The following is a 13,051-nucleotide window of genomic DNA, read 5'->3' on the forward strand; positions in this document are numbered from 1 at the left end:
TATAGATAATCTATAATCATACACGTGTACACTAAAATATATATCTTACACGTGTACAGTAAAAAAAACCAGACAGACAGTATAAGCAACTAGAGTTCCATAGCTTATAAGAAACATCATTGCCAAGGAGGATAAAATTACGTTTCTTTTACTATTTTTTGGCCTAAGATACTAATATTTCCGGATATATTTAGTGGGCCACTACCCGGCATTTCTCAAGTTATTATCAGCGGGTGACAGTGGATAGAAACGACCAAACCGCACATATTGTCTTCATCCATAATTTACTGTAGTTGGTGATTACTGTCTACTTAGGGGACTTGAATGATAGCCTAATCATGATCGGAGAAATCAGTAGAATTTGTGGACGGAACTTTTCAAGAATGGTGTTCTGCAAGTCCTCATCATTCTCGATAAATCATCAACGAAGTTTCGCAGTGACAAAATCTATGGCAGGTAGGACATGTTTTGAAATACAGTGACGTTAATTACTAGTTATCCATTCAGTAGCCTACTAGTATGATATTTCTAAAATTATCTCCCTTGGCGTCTCGTCTAATATTATCGGCGACACCGGTACCCTTATAATCCGAATGCCCTGGCTAGTTAGTCCGAAGGCCCGTTAGTCCGAAGGCCCGATAGTCCGAAAATAGAAAATAGGTAAATATTGATACATGTTGTAAAGTAATATTGATAGATAGTTTTATGTCAGCACAACTTGAAGATAAAAGACTTGACTCAAAAAAAAAAAAATATATATATTAACAGAAATGGTGTGAATAAAAAGAGAGTGGCATGCATATAAACACAAGTAGGCACAATATAAGCTAAATGTGCACGTAATTGATTGTTTTTTTTTTTCGATGTCCTTTTTTTTTTTATCGGGACTTCGAAGGATTGGGCTTTATGACTAATGGGCTTCGCACTTATAATAGGGTATTTTGAATTTAAGGAGGTCACCTAATTATCTCCCATATATGATTATAGACTCAGAAGTGGATTGCCTCCTTTTCACCGGTTGAGACATTTTGACTAGGAAGTGTTACATATACATGTACATACATGTATTGCATGCTGACATATTCTTACTTCAATTATTACACTTCCTGCCATACTACCATTCAAGTCGCCCCAGTTCCCTCTGGCCCTTACTTTAGATTTGCCCAAGTCTGGTGTTAAGGTCAGAGCTAGCTATCCTGTTGAAGCGGAAAAGCATTGGACAATTTTACTACTTTTTCAATTATGTAAAAGCAGTCAAAGTTTCATATGCCTTTCCTCAATTAGGAACCTTGGGCTCAATTTGATGAATGGGAGTGAGGTCCAATATACATATAATAAGATAACTTGTTTCACAATTATTGCAGATTTAAAAAATGTGTTCCTTTTTGTTTAATTGCTTCAATATGGAATGTTTCTTTCCTGTCATTTTATTTCACATTGATAGCAAGCTGTCACGCTTAATCAATTAATGTAAGGTTGATTGGACAGCAGATTTCATTTGTGGTTTTTTTTTTGACAGCATATTTGAGGTTATAACATCAATTAATTACATCAAGGATGATCATCTGTGACTCTAGATTTATTTATACCTGTAAAATAGCTGTTTTTGGAACTTTTACTATATACTTAATGGAACACAGTATTTGTATTATTTTGTTGAATTAGAGCAGGGGAAGAAGCTTTTTACCCCGGGTCCATTAGGAACATCAAGGACTGTTAGAGAGGCTGCACTCCCCGACCTTGGCTCAAGAGATGTTGTGTTTATCGACAAGGTGAAATACCTACGGTCCAGACTTGTACAAATTGCTGGTAAGTTTGAATGAGATATCATGCAGGCCCCATGCAGCTTTCATCAACATCATTTTCCCTTGACTTGAAGAAAATTCCTTTTTTCAAATTTCAATTGTTAAGAATTATTGGATTTAAGGAAAAACAACTTAGAGTAAGGAACTTTCCTTGAAGTATCTAATGCTTTCCTGTGGAAAATTTTAAGTTAATGAAGTTTCTTTTGTTAAGGAATATAATGGAACTTTCCAGATTATCAACGTTAATAGCTAGAGATTCAGAACAAATTGCACAGCTGCTCTGGTAGAATTCATTTTTTTTTCATGGCTATGAAAAAAAAATCAATCAAAATTTTAATGCTTATATCTTAATGGATTTTAGTGTCAACCAGAAAATTGAAATCTATAATAAATATAATGAGGCTATTCCATTTACATTGATAACACAAAACTGAAGTTAGTTTAATTAGATATCTTAGTACTTCTTCAATGTTCATAGAATGTTTTGGTAATCATAAGCTAGGGGAAATATGTTTATTGTTTACCTTCTGCATGTATATGCTTGATACTAATCCTATTCATGTTAACCTGTATGTTTCATTTTAGGGGGGATATGTCAGAAATAAACTGTAAGGCAACAATATTTCACCTGTCTTTTTCCCCTGTGTGCTATATTCATGTCCTTGCCTGTACATGTATATGCAAAATCTTACCTCTAACATGCTTTATCTCCCGTATGTCATTCTATCCTCCATGCCTATGTTGACTTGTTTTATAACTTACTTTGTCTGTATCCTGCTGGTCTTAGTTGAAACTATGCTAATTACCTCCCTTTGTCCTGTTTTCTGTTTCCTATTTTGAAACCAATCAACTTGTATCTCTCCTTTGTTTTTGATCCCATTTCAATATGCTGAACCTGACCTACTTATCTCCCCTTTGTGCAGTATCATCCTTGTCTTTGTTGAAACTGACCTACTTATCTCCCCTTTGTGCAGTATCATCCTTGTTAATGTTGAAACTGACCTACTTATCTCCCCTTTGTGCAGTATCATCCTTGTCATTGTTGAAACTGACCTACTGATCTCCCTTTTGTGCAGTATTATCCTTGTTAATGTTGAAACTGATCTACTTATCTCCCCTTTGTCCTGTATTATCCTTGTTAATGTTGAAACTGACCTACTTATCTCCCCTTTGTGCAGTATCATCCTTGTCATTGTTGAAACTGACCTACTGATCTCCCTTTTGTGCAGTATTATCCTTGTTAATGTTGAAACTGATCTACTTATCTCCCCTTTGTCCTGTATCATCCTTGTTAATGTTGAAACTGACCTACTTATCTCCCCTTTGTGCAGTATCATCCTTGTCATTGTTGAAACTGACCTACTGATCTCCCTTTTGTGCAGTATTATCCTTGTTAATGTTGAAACTGATCTACTTATCTCCCCTTTGTCCTGTATCATCCTTGTTAATGTTGAAACTGACCTACTTATCTCCCCTTTGTGCAGTATCATCCTTGTCATTGTTGAAACTGACCTACTGATCTCCCTTTTGTGCAGTATTATCCTTGTTAATGTTGAAACTGATCTACTTATCTCCCCTTTGTCCTGTATCATCCTTGTTAATGTTGAAACTGACCTACTTATCTCCCCTTTGTCCTGTATCATCCTTGTCTTTTTTGAAACTGATCTACTTATCTCCCCTTTGTCCTGTATCATCCTTGTCAAAGTTGAAACACTAACCTACTTATCTCTCCTTTACGCTGTATCATGCTTTCATATGTTGAATTGACCTTCATATACATTCAGGAATTGTGCTGAACTACATGTATATTCTCCTCTCAGTCCCCTGTATCATGCTTTTTCTTGTGTGGTAACTGACCAAATAATCCATGCGATAGCTGAAGTCCTTTGGGCTAATTACACTCAAACTTCATGGAGATCTTCCTTACCAAATGTGTTGGCTAAGGATTGGTTTTCAGGTCCAAAGGTCAAAGGTCAAATTCACTGTTACAAGAAATAGGAAATTTGTATCCATGTGATAAATTAAGTTTCTTTTGGCCGATCAAACTCAAACTTCATACAGTTTTTTCTTACCACAAGTGCTTGCGTGGGATTGTTTTTTCACTGGTCCAAAGGTTAAAGGTACTGTTACTATGAATAGAAAATCTGTTTCTGTGCAATAACTCCCAATTTTCTGTGCAGGCGACACATCCACTTGTGTAAAATTCTTGTTTTGCATCATACTAGTCTGTGTTATAGCTTTTTAAGCCCCCCTTTGTCCTATGTGGTGTCTGTGTTGAAGGTGGCCATTTTATCCCCCATTGTCCTATGTGGTATCTGTGTAGGTGTACGTGAGGAGGACTATACTACTGTTCCAATCCAGGGAAGTGGCACATTTGCTGTGGAAGCTGTGATCCAAACAGCTGTCCCTCGTACAGGTGGCAAGGTAAGATTACAGTGTTATCCCGATATAAGATAAGTCATCATTTGAAGTATTGATTTATATTCAAATATGAACAGTGTTGATATCATCATGGTACAGTATTTAATTTTACCTTAAAATTAATTTCATTAAGTTGTCTTAATGTCTTTAAACTATTACATGAACACCCTTCTTTCCTTTTCATGATCACAAACAAAACTTGTGTACAATTCAGGTATTATTACTGGAGAATGGAGCATATGGTAAGAGGATGGCCAAGATATGTGAGTACCTAGGTATACCTTACCACCAAGAGAGCTTCCCTGAGAATCAGAAAGTGGACTTAAACAGGGTAGCTGACATACTAAGGGCAGACAACTCCTTCACATTAGTCAGTGTGGTACATTGTGAGACAAGCTCGGGTGTTATTAACCCAGTGGTGGAGGTGGGTTCTGTTGTCAGGCAGATTTTACCAGGTGAGTACACATAGAAACCATATTGAGGGAGATATTGGTTTGTTTTGTTTTTTTTTTCTTGAGAAAAAAAAATGTTAGACCACAGTTAATAAATTATGCTTACAGTAGTTATACAAATGTACCTGGTAGTAATTTTCAGCTAAAATATATGCAAGTTTTTCTGAAGTTTTTATTTTTTTTTATTCACCTGATGTCCAATATTTTCATATGCAGATCAATTTGACTAATTTCATGAAACTTATTTCAAAGCATTACAAGAATTAATATCAGCAAGTTTCTGCTTCTCAAAGTCCAATTAACGGTAAACTGCAGATGGGAACTAAGAATCTGAAACGTGTGTTGGGATGTTCATGCATAGTTATAAGTATATTCCAGGTTTAATAATATATCTAGGTTTGGTGATAACAGCATTGAATTATTGAACAAAAAAGGTTTATGCCAATGCATTAGCTACTGGAGACTGTAATACCAATTACTTGCTCATGACTTTGTTGGATGCGAGACAAAAACAAGAAGCCAATGATTGTGTTGCCAGCCTCTCAGGATAACTATCAGATTATTTTAAAATGATATCGTTTGTTGTATTGTATAAATAGTTCACGAAGCATTCTTGTTGCTGGAGTACATGTATCTGTTCGTAATCAGTATCCGGTGATCTAGATTAGCAAATGATTGCTGTTTGTAGACTGTGTGTTCTTTGTGGACGCCATGAGCAGTTTTGGTGCTATACCACTGGACATGACAGCTGGTTCTGTAGACTTCATGGTCAGTTCAGCCAATAAATGCCTGCAGGGTATCCCAGGTTTCTCCTACTCTGTGGCCAGGAAAACAGCGCTGGAGAAATGTAAAGGTAGGTGTACTATGTATTATAGTGACAGTAATTACATGTAATATAAAGTTAAAATCACATCGCCTCATGTCAACTTACACCAACATCAGTTGACTTGTTTTCAAGTTTTCAAATTTTAGCCGTTAAAAAATCACCTTCACTTTTTATTTTTGGCATTTATTGCAGCTATTTCGCTTAACCTTTTCCTCTTAAAATCTGTGTGTTGATGAGTATCAGTTATTATTTAATAAATGTTTGATTTATTTAAGGAAATTCTCGAAGTTTGAGCTTGGATCTGTATGATCAGTACCAAGGACTAGAATCTACTGGTCAGTTTCGATTCACTCCGGCCACTCACACCATGCTGGCCTTTTGTCAGGCTCTCAAGGAGTTTGATGAAGAGGGAGGTCTCCAGGGGCGATCTGCCAGGTATGACAAAAGCAAGGTCAAGAACAGATGCCCTAAACCTATATGTTGTTCTGATATTCTGATTTTACTCAAATATCAGTGCATCCTCGACAAAAATGCTTGCTTGGGATTGATTTTCAGTTTTCATATCTGAAGGTCAAGGTCACTGCTACTATTAATAGAAACTTTGTTTTTAGACAATAACTTAAATTCTGGTAGGCTTACCCAACTTATTTCATTAGAGTTTCCCCACCAAAGGTTGTTTTTTGGGCTTGTTAATGTTGATCCAACATTTAAAAGCTCTTTATCATTAAGGTGAGAATAAAAGAAACAATTCTGCTCATACCAATACAGGTTAGATGGTTACTATAGAAGGTTTGAATGTATTAGTTAATATAAGGTTGATTCTTTTTCTCATTCTACAGATACATAGAAAATCGTAGGATTATCAGAGAGGGTATGAGGAAGCTTGGATTTACAGAGTTCCTAGATTCCAGTCATGATGGATACATAATCACTTCGTACAACTTCCCTGATCATCCAAACTTTGACTTCAAAACATTTTACAGCAAACTAAACGAGAAAGGTATGTACCAGTATTAACTAAACGAGAAAGGTATGCATCCAGTATTAACTAAATGAGAAAGGTATGCACCAGTATTAACTAAACGAGAAAGGTATGCACCAGTATTAACTAAACGAGAAAGGTATGCATCAGTATTAACTAAACGAGAAAGGTATGCACCAGTATTAACTAAACGAGAAAGGTATGCACCAGTATTAACTAAACGAGAAAGGTATGCATCAGTATTTGTCAGATTCTTTCTTATTCAGTGATTGTCATATGTTTGGAGTTTTTTTTATTATTTTTTACTTTTTAATTTAAACATTTGAATCATTCCAGGATCCAGATCATACAATAGTTACTCTCACTTTCATCATTTTATCAAAAAAATACTTGTATTTCGATTTCATTGAAGTTTTAATGACTGTTTTGGGGAGCAAAATTCATCACATTAACTTTCTAATTTAATCGTATTACTGTATTGTTTTACTCAGTTTTGAAATGTAAAGAACATGTTAAAAGATCTTGCATTGATAACTACATTACATGGTATATAGCAGATATTACAACTTCAATTTGGCTTTAATGCTTAATTTTTTTTAAAGACCTGAACAAGTACAAGAGGTCAGAGGTGACAGCTTAAAGTCAACATGCTAGAGTTGAGATGTTCAAGTCAGATGTCTCTTTTTTTTCCTGCTCACTAAAGTAAACTTAACTTGTTATGTGCTCTTTCAGATCAGGTGATTTACCCTGGCAAAGTGTTGAATGCAGATTGCTTTAGGATTGGTAACATTGGGGACTTGTATCCCAAGGATATGTCCCACTTACTGGTGTGTATAGAGCAGGTTTGTGAGGATATGGGTATTCCTCTCCCCCTCAGGAGCTGATGTTCAGTGTTGTCTTCCTTCTACAGCTAATGATAGAAGTCTTTCATATCTCAGAGTTAAAACAAGTGCTGAGAATAAAAGCTTTATTGATGAGTGTGGAGTGGTATAATGGTGAGTGTGGAGTGGTATGATGATGAGTGTGGAGTGGTATTATGATGAGTGTGGAGTGGTATAATGGTGAGTGTGGAGTGGTATAATGATGAGAGTGAAGTGGTATGATGATGAGAGTGGAGTGGTATAATGATGAGTGTGGAGTGGTATAATGGTGAGTGTGGAGCGGTATAATGATGAGAGTGGAGTGGTATGATGATGAGAGTGGAGTGGTATAATAATGAGAGTGGAGTGGTGTGATGATGAGAGTGGAGTGGTATGATGATGAGAGTGGAGTGGTATGATGATGAGAGTGGAGTGGTATGATGATGAGAGTGGAGTGGTATAATGATCATTGTGGAGTGGTCAAATGATGAGTGTGTAGAGGTATAATGATCATTGTGGAGTGGTCAAATGATGAGTGTGTAGAGGTATAATGATGAGTGTGTAGAGGTATAATGATGAGTGTGTACAGGTATAATGATGAGTGTGTACAGGTATAATGATGAGTGTGTAGAGGTATAATGATGAGTGTGTAGTGGTAAAATGATGTGTGTGGAGTGGTAAAATGATCAGTGTGGAGTGGTATAATGATCAGTGTGGAGTGGTAAAATGATCAGTGTGGAGTGGTATAATGGTGAGTGTGGAGTGGTAAAATGATGAGTGTTGAGTGGTAAAATGATCTGTGTGGAGTGGTATAATGATGAGAGTGGAGTGGTATAGTGATGAGTGTGGAGTGGTATAATGATGAGTGTTGTCAAAAGTGAGTGTTATCCTGCTGACTGGTGACCGAGTTTTTGGTGTTACTAGAGGTAAATGTTGAGAATTAGTGATGACGAATGTTATGTAACAATGGCTGTGAATGTTTAGTGAAAGAACATATTATTGATACTGAGTATTAGCATGAGATCGGCTCTCCAGTTATCAGATACCATTATAAATTCAAATGGACCAAATAATCATTTTTATCCAAGTGAGTTGTCAATATAACACAGTGTCTTCTTTATATATATACACCAAAGTAATTTATTTAGTATTCCATAAAGGATTAACAATACGCCAAGTTTTATTTTCCATGAGAGAGGCTCAATAAACCATTTACCATACCTATATTACCTGTCTTGTAATCTATAAAGTACCTATATTACCTGTCTTGTAATCTCTAAAGTCCACCTGTTGAGTTTGGACATGGTGGCTGGTTACAGCAAGTCACCGCATCAACTCATTGGGAAAACCAAAACTGGCATTTGAGCCACATATATGGGGTTGGATGTATAGAAGGTCTTTATTATTAGGTATGGAGGACACTCGGTTGTGTACACTCGCGTGCCTTCCTCCGATATTCAATGAAATCTTGCATACATTCTACCGACTACCATTGTTAGAACGGAGGTACTATCGGATATTGTAAATGTATCAACTATGAAACACAAATTCTGAAGATTTTTTAATGAATTGTGCCATCTCCAATAGTACTAACCTCTACAGAAATTAAATAAGTCATTTGCATATACAGGCTTAACTCCTTACAATAACTAGGGGCATACAGGAGGACTCTTTGTGTTGGTAGTGGTTTGTCTCTGTTAGTCTTGCTTTATTTCTGGAAATGATGGAAATTATACCAGACCCAAGATATACAGTTGTGTACTGTCATATGGTCATAGATCATTGAATATTGATTCTATAAAGGAGTTGTACAATAATTATTTGTTTTCCTAGTGTTTGTCGAATTTGTTTTCGAATCTTTTAACACATTCAACTGACATTACGTCCTTGTTGATATCACGCTCATCCTTCCTTAGTGGTATTACATCCTTCCTTGGTGATATTACGTCCTTCCTTGGTGATATTACGTCCTTCCTTGGTGATATTACGTCCTTCCTTGGTGATATTACGTCCTTCCTTGGTGATATTACGTCCTTCCTTGGTGATATCACATCCTTCCTTGGTGATATTACGTCCTTCCTTGGTGATATTACGTCCTTCCTTGGTGATATTACGTCCTTCCTTGGTGATATCACGTCCTTCCTTGGTGATATTACGTCCTTCCTTGGTGATATTACGTCCTTCCTTGGTGATATCACGTCCTTCCATGGTGATATTACGTCCTTCCTTGGTGATATTACGTCATTCCTTGGTGATATCACGTCCTTCCTTGGTGATATTACGCCCTTCCTTGGTGATATCACGCCCTTCCTTGGTGATATTACGTCCTTCCTTGGTGATATTACGTCCTTCCTTGATGATATTACGTCCTTCCTTGGTGATATTACGTCCTTCCTTGGTGATATTACGTCCTTCCTTGATGATATTACGTCCTTCCTTGGTGATATCACGCCCTTCCTTGGTGATATTACGTCCTTCCTTGGTGATATTACGTCCTTCCTTGATGATATTACGTCATTCCTTAGTGATATTACGTCCTTCCTTGGTGATATTACGTCCTTCCTTAGTGATATTACGTCCTTCCTTGGTGATATTACGTCCTTCCTTGGTGATATTACGTCCTTCCTTAGTGATATTACGTCCTTCCTTGGTGATATTACGTCCTTCCTTAGTGATATTACGTCCTTCCTTGGTGGTATTACGTCCTTCCTTGGTGATATTACGTCCTTCCTTAGTTATATTACGTCCTTCCTTGGTGATATTACGTCCTTCCTTAGTGATATTACGTCCTTCCTTGGTGATATCACGCCCTTCCTTGGTGATATTACGTCCTTCCTTGGTGATATTACGTCCTTCCTTAGTGATATTACGTCCTTCCTTGGTGATATTACGTCCTTCCTTAGTGATATTACGTCCTTCCTTAGTGATATTACGTCCTTCCTTGGTGATATTACATCTTCCTTAGTGATATAACATCTTCCTTAGTGATATTTCGTCCTTCATTAGTGATAGTACGCCCTTCCTTAGTGATATTACGTCATTCCTTGGTGATATTACGTCCTTCCTTGGTGATATCACGCCCTTCCTTGGTGATATTACGCCCTTCCTTGGTGATATTACGTCATTCATTAGTGATAGTACGTTCATCCTTGGTGATATTACGTCATTCCTTAGTGATATTACGTCCTTACTTGGTGATATAACGTCATTCCTTGGTGACATTACGTCCTTCCTTGGTGATATTACGTCCTTCCTTAGTTATATTACGTCATTCATTAGTGATATTACGTCCTTACTTGGTGATAGTACGTCCTTCCTTGGTGATATTACGCCCTTCCTTAGTGATATTACGTCCTTCCTTAGTGATATTACGTCATACATTAGTGATAGTACGCCCTTCCTTGGTGATATTACGTCCTTCCTTGGTGATATTACGTCATACATTAGTGATATTACGCCCTTCCTTAGTGATATAACGTCCTTCCTTGGTGATATTACGTCATACATTAGTGATAGTACGCCCTTCCTTGGTGAGATTACGTCCTTCCTTGGTGATATTACGTCATACATTAGTGATAGTACGTCCTTCCTTAGTGATATAACTTCCTTCCTTAGTGATATTACGTCATACATTAGTGATAGTACGCCCTTCCTTGGTGATATTACGTCCTTCCTTGGTGATATTACGTCATACATTAGTGATAGTACGCCCTTCCTTAGTGATATAACGTCCTTCCTTGGTGATATTACGTCATACATTAGTGATAGTACGTCCTTCCTTAGTGATATAACTTCCTTCCTTGGTGATATTACGTCATTCCTTGGTGATATTACGTCATACATTAGTGATATTACGTCCTTCCTTAGTGATATAACTTCCTTCCTTGGTGATATTACGTCATACATTAGTGATATTACGTCCTTCCTTAGTGATATAACTTCCTTCCTTGGTGATATTACGTCATTCCTTGGTGATATTACGTCCTTCCTTGGTGATATTACGTCATTCATTAGTTATATTACGTCATTCCTTGGTGATATTGCGTCCTTCCTTGGTGATATTACGTCCTTACTTGGTGATATTACGTCATTCCATGGTGATATTACGTCCTTACTTGGTGATATTACGTCATTCCTTGGTGATATTACGTCATTACTTGGTGATATAACGTCCTTCCTTAGTGATATTACGTCATTCCTTGGTGATATTTCGTCCTTCCTTGGTGATATTACGTCCTTCCTTGGTGATATTACGTCATTCCTTGGTGATATTACGTCCTTCCTTGGTGATATAACGTCCTTCCTTAGTGATATTACGTCATTCCTTGGTGATATTACGTCCTTCCTTAGTGATATAACTTCCTTCCTTAGTTATATTACGTCCTTCCTTGGTGATATTACGTCCTTGGTGATATTACGTCCTTGGTGATATTACGCCCTTCCTTGGTGATATTACGTCCTTCCTTGGTGATATTACGTCATTCCTTGGGGATATAACGTCCTTCCTTAGTTATATTACGTCATTCCTTGGGGATATAACGTCCTTCCTTAGTTATATTACGTTCTTCCTTGGTGATATTACGTCCTTACTTGGTGGTATTACGTGCTTCCTTGGTTCCTTCCGTAGTGATATAACGTCCTTCCTTGGCCATATTATGCCCTTCTTTGATGATATTACGTCCTTCCTTAGTGAATTTCTGTATGTTTTTGATATAATATTTGAGAGCGTTCCCTACAGCTATACCGCGAAGCCAAAGGTGGAATCATTCTAATGTTCAACAAGAGGGTTTAATATACATATTGAATATTGATAATATAAAACTAGACATGTCCCTGTGAATACACTATAAGATAGAAATCTACCAAAGTCTACTGGAGATTTTTTTTTATTATGTATGTCATGAAATGTTAGAGTCTACTTTCTTTCATGGATCCAAACTATATATATATATATATATATATTAGTTTTTTTTTGTTTTTTTTTTGTTGTTGTTGGCTCTGGGGATGATTTTTTTTTTTTTTTTTTTTTTTACAAATGTTCTTGGACACCCGATATTAACTAATAGTATTCTTGTATCTGTAACTATTTTTTTCATGATGAAAAAGCGAAAATGCGTACGTTGTTATTGAAAGCGCCACTTTATTACAGCAGAACGACGCTTTTATCGGAGCGAAAGCGCACCGTGTTCTTTTCTGGTTCTTTATATCTAAAGGTTATTATTAAACAGAATAATTTTCCATAACTTTCGGAATAAGATTGAATTTAATTGAATATATCGAACTTTTCAATGACGTTTCCGAAGTTTTCACAGCCTGTCTAAAGACTGATATTTTGCCAAATAGATCGCCGTCATCATCAACACACTCATCTCTTTTTTTCTCAACCAATTAATGCAACGTGTTAAGTGTTGTACATACAAACATACAATACGACACGCACATTATACATACAGTAAACTATACATGTACTAGCCAATAAGAACTATGCATTATAAATGTTATTAATTTTGTAGTTCATTAATTAACTGTTCATCTGGCGAAAACTGTTGCCCATTGTCTGGCCATAAGAAGAGTCGGTCATTGGTAGAGTGGCTACCACTCCACTTAATTCTTCATTAGATTATCTCCCCCTAGTTTGATATCGGACATATCCTCGAGACCACAGGGGCTTGGCACGTGCTCGAGACCAAACTAATAAACCTCAA

General features: G+C 36.7%; 1 protein-coding gene across 1 annotated transcript; it reads left to right on the forward strand.

Moving 5' to 3' along the window:
* The first annotated feature begins 2 nt into the window (after window positions 1–2).
* On the forward strand, window positions 3–8,572 carry LOC117323653 (2-aminoethylphosphonate--pyruvate transaminase-like). The gene is made up of 8 exons (XM_033878986.1): window positions 3–456; window positions 1,666–1,809; window positions 4,129–4,229; window positions 4,441–4,681; window positions 5,367–5,531; window positions 5,780–5,939; window positions 6,344–6,504; window positions 7,219–8,572. Exons 1-8 carry the CDS (start codon window positions 339–341, stop codon window positions 7,368–7,370), a joined length of 1,242 nt encoding a protein of 413 aa, XP_033734877.1. The 5' UTR covers window positions 3–338; the 3' UTR covers window positions 7,371–8,572.
* Window positions 8,573–13,051: the final 4,479 nt, after the last annotated feature.

The sequence above is a fragment of the Pecten maximus genome, chromosome 3 (assembly GCF_902652985.1).
Source record: "Pecten maximus chromosome 3, xPecMax1.1, whole genome shotgun sequence".
NCBI lineage: Eukaryota > Metazoa > Mollusca > Bivalvia > Pectinida > Pectinidae > Pecten > Pecten maximus.